This window comes from Microtus ochrogaster, chromosome 15 (assembly GCF_000317375.1).
Source record: "Microtus ochrogaster isolate Prairie Vole_2 chromosome 15, MicOch1.0, whole genome shotgun sequence".
Classification (NCBI taxonomy): Eukaryota; Metazoa; Chordata; class Mammalia; order Rodentia; family Cricetidae; genus Microtus; species Microtus ochrogaster.
In genome coordinates, this window is record NC_022017.1 from 12,495,285 (window position 1) to 12,499,765 (window position 4,481).

General features: G+C 43.1%; 1 protein-coding gene across 4 annotated transcripts in view; it reads right to left on the reverse strand.

The window, feature by feature from the left end:
• Xpnpep3 (X-prolyl aminopeptidase 3) overlaps positions 1 to 4,481 on the reverse strand; it is a 50,448-nt gene that overhangs the window by 24,460 nt on the left and 21,507 nt on the right. For all 4 annotated transcript variants that reach the window (XM_005354161.2, XM_026782740.1, XM_026782739.1 and 1 more), the window contains one exon: positions 3,733 to 3,935. In XM_005354161.2, the coding sequence (XP_005354218.1) occupies positions 3,733 to 3,935 (203 nt within the window). The remainder of the gene's footprint in view (positions 1 to 3,732; positions 3,936 to 4,481) is intronic.

Below are 4,481 nucleotides of genomic sequence, written 5' to 3' on the forward strand. Positions count from 1 at the left end.
GCCACCATTGCCCAGCCTATGAAGTGCTTTTTAACAGTGACTTGACCAGTGATTTTCTTCCCCGTGATATGATACCAAAAGTGCAGGTAACAATAACAAAAAGGCAAACTGGACTTCATAAAAACTAGAAAAAAAAACCCCGGTGTATCAAAGGGTATTTACTGTTAGAGAGGTAAGACACTCATCAGTGTACTTGTTGTGAAGCCAGACAACCTGAGGTCAATCCCTGGAGGAGAAACAACTCCACAGAGCTGTCTGCTGACCTGCATGCACATGCAGGGCCATATCATATGGGCCCATAAACATACAAATAAATGATAAATAAGGTCAACAACAATTAAAATAACCCAATCAAAGTAGAAAACAGTATGGCAGTTTCAGGGAAGAAAATTCATTTTGGCTCACACCTGCACTCCCAGACCTTGGGAAGCTGAGGCAGGAGAATTATTATGAGTTCATGGCTTGCATGGGCTACAGAGAGAACCCAATCACAAGAATGAAGTAACACTATTAATCATAGAATATGATTATATTATCTATATACTGTTACTGTAATTCTTAATAACTTTTTGTTATATATAGTTTTAATATATTAAGGTTAAAACCTTCATTTTTATTTAGACAAAAAGAGAAATGCTGTAGAACAAACCTTTTCCACACTATGAATATATATTACTCTCACTGGCTAATAAAAAGCTGATAGGTTGGTAGCTGGGAAGTTAGGTGGGAAAATCAAACAGAATGATGGGATGGATGGTGAAATGGGGAGATGCTAGCCAGCTGCCCAGGAAACAAGACATGCCAGAGGACAAGTAAAGCCAGGAATCACGTGTCAATACAGATTAACAGAAATAGGTTAATTTAAATTAAGTTTTAGCTAGTAACAAGCCTGAGCTATCAACTGAGCATTTGTAATTAATTTAGGCCTCTGAGTGATTATCGGGGACCTGGCAGCTGGGACAGGAAACATCTGTTTACATACCTTACCTGCCCAATGCACCTGATTGGTCTAATAAAAAAAAAGCGCTAAAATATGACGGCAAAAAGTTAGAGCTGGCTGTGGTGGTACATGTCTTTAATCCCAGCAGTCAGGAAGCAGAGGCAGATGAATCTCAGTTGAGGGTAGCTCAGTCTACAGTGTTAGTTCCAGGCCAGGGCCACACAGAGAAACACTGTCTCAAAAAAACAAAAACAAAAACAAACAAACAAAAAAACCCCGAAAAACTTATTCACTGCTCTACCCCCTCTCTTATAATATGTGTAAAATAGCTATTTGCTTTATTATTGCAGATGAACAGACATAAAATGAATAATCAGATACTTAACTCACTGGCAAAGAAAGGAACTAATTGGTCTAATTCAGCAGGCTTTTTTTTTTTTTTTTTTGAGACAGGGTCTCATTATGTATCCCTGGCTGGCCTGGAGCTTGCTATGCAGACCAGGTGGATTTCAAACTCACAGAGATCTCTGAGTGTTACCTCTGCCCTTGAAGACAAATATTGTTAATAATTCAAAAGTGCACAGTGGATGGCCAGGGAGACGGTTGCGGTACAACTGAATCAGTGTGGCTGTTACTATCACCCCATGACCTAAGCCCGGTGGATTCAGCATGTTTTCAAGTAAGAGAGTTTCAGTGAAATTACGAGTTGTGCTGTTCTGGAACTTACTCTGTAGACTAGGCTGGCCTCAAAGAGAGATCCACCGCCATCTGCCTCCTGAGGGCGAGGATTAAAAGTGTGCATTATCACTGCCTAGCCGGAGTACCCACTTTTCATCCTCAGAATCCACAAGGCAATCTGTAACATCTGTAACTGCTGGCCCAGGAGAACCCCTGTTCTGACTTCCTTGGGCACTGCATGCATAGATATGCATGCAGGCACAACACCATACACTCAAAATAATTATAAATTTATTTATCTTAACTTTTCCCCACCTAAGACAGGGTTTCTCTGTGTAGCCTTGGCTGTCCTGGATCCTGCTTTGTAGACCAGGCTGTACTTAAACTCACAGAGATCCACCTGCTCTGCCTCCCGAGTGCTGGGATTAAAAGCAAGCGCCACTATCTCCCGACAATAAATTTACTTTTATTTCTAAATATTTGTGTTTGTGTATGTGCACATGTATGTAGGGTGTTTGGACCTGTGCTGTGTGGAGGTAAGAAGAAGGCACCAGATCTCTCAAAGCCGGAATGACAGGTGTTTGTGGGATTTGAATTACAGTCCTCATAACTGCACAGCAAGCAATCTTACCTCTCCAGTTATCTTAAGAGATAACGCTTGCTGGGCAGTGGTGGCAGCTGCCTTAATTCCAGCACTTGGGAGGCAGAGGCAGGCAGATCTCTGTGAGTTCAAGGCCAGCCTGGTCTACAGAACAAGTTCCAGGACAGCTAGGGCTGTTACACAGAACAACCCTGTCTCGAAAAACAAAACAAATAAACAAAAACAAACAAACAAAAATAAAATCTTTGCTGGACGTTGTGTAAATTTTTAATCCCAGCATTTGGGAGGCAGAGGCAGGCAGATCTCTAAATTTAAGGTCTGCCTGGTCTACAGAGTTCCAGGACAGCCAGGGTTACATAGAGAGACCCTATCTCAGAAACAAAACAACCAGAATACCAAGCTGCTTCACCTATAACTCCCACTGAGCATGAGTCCACCACTTCCTGACTCTGCCTCCCCAAAGTGTCCCACGCCAATAGGAAGTAGCCAGATTTGAACCAGTGCCTATATACCCCAAAAGGTTGGGCTGATCGACTGGAACCACCAGCTCACTCCTGCTTGATTTTTAAGACTTTAAGACAATTCTGAAGCCATTTCTGACAATTCTGAATCCTCTCAGCCTCTCTGCCATAGTGCTTTCCCTCCTCTCCTGGGAACCAAGGACCTAACAGCTACACTCGCACATACTCAGTTCCTGAACAATTACCCATATACGTATGTTTTGATTCAGTCCCCTGGGAAACGGGGTCAAAATGACCTCTTACCTCATCTGATCTGGCAACAGCTCTCCAGTCAATTATTGGTAATAGCCCTTTCGAATAAGCCAATCAGAATAGTCAAAGAACATCCCCCTTGCTTCTGTGGCCCCTTTAAAAGTAGACTGTATCAGCTATTCGAGGTCCCTCGGCTTCCTGAATGCTGAGGGACCCTGTCATGACAGAATTAATAAAATCCTCATGCTTTTGCATTGGCTGTGGCGTGTGAGGTGGTCTCTGGGGGCGACTCCTTCTCGGTGTTTGGACGCTAGAGTCCAATAGATCCAGAAAGCCCCATTCCCCTCTCTCCAATCCCCACCCTGTCAGAGAATCTCCAACTAAGAAAAGGTGCCAAAAAGCCCAGATCTCACCTAAAGCCAGCAGCTTTTGACCATACTTGGGCAGAAACCCAGTTGTGGAGACATGCCATCACCCCTCACCTACAGGGTACATAAGCTCCCTGCCTTAGTTTTGCCTGTGACTTCTGTTGCCCTGATCTCTGGGTCTGGAGGCTGCTTTGCTCAAATCTACCTGTTCTTTTGCCTTTTCAATTCGGCTTGATCTGGCTTACTGAGTCAGTGAGAAACCTATTATTGCAGTATAGAAAATCTATTAGTATTCACTAAACATATTGCAGAAGTTAGATAGATTCGACTTCTGAAGTTACTACAATGGGTATATGACCTTAAAGGCCCTACTGAACATGAAGAACTTGAGTTTTGTGATCTGAAAAAGAAATATTTTCCATAGTTCCATACCTCTGATGTCAGTTTCCCAGCAATCTGCATCCTCTTAATCTCCGCAGGAGATTTAACTAGTCGGAGGCGCTGGATCAGCTGCTGGACACCCCGAACCTTGTTCTTGCTTCTGGCTTTGGCTTCGGTTAAATGCTGCATGTAGTCTGAGTGAAGCTGTGCATGAGAAGGCTTCATCCAGTCATACCAAACCATGTTTGTCTCCGCTTAAAATGGGAAGCCAAAATAAGTTTAGAACCAACAGAGGCTGAAGGGGGACTTCAGTGGTGGAAAGCATGCTTAGCACTAATGAGAGCCTTGGTTCAGCCTCCAGCACCAAGCAATAATATACATTAAACTAACACTGGCTTGGGTGTGACATTGCATTACTATAATCACATCCTGGGAGGTGTAAGAGAGGACCAGGACTCAGTTACATAGTGAGTTCAAAGCTGACCTGGACTACATGAGACAAGCCTCAAAAAGCCACAGTGAGAGAAAAAAATCCCCAACATTTTTGAAAAAAATTTCCAACAATAGGAAATAGTTCACTGGCAGAACACTTGTCTAGTACATGAGCCCCAAGTTCCTTTTAAAATAAAACATAAACAAACAGCATATCAGCAATAAATAAGTTGCTGGGTGGTGGTGGTGCATGCCTTTAAACCCAGCACTCGGGAGGCAACAAAGGTAGTAACTTATGTAAGAAATTAAAAGGCCTGGGGCTGGAGAGATGGCTCAGAGGTTAAGAGCATTGCCTGCTCTTCCAAAGG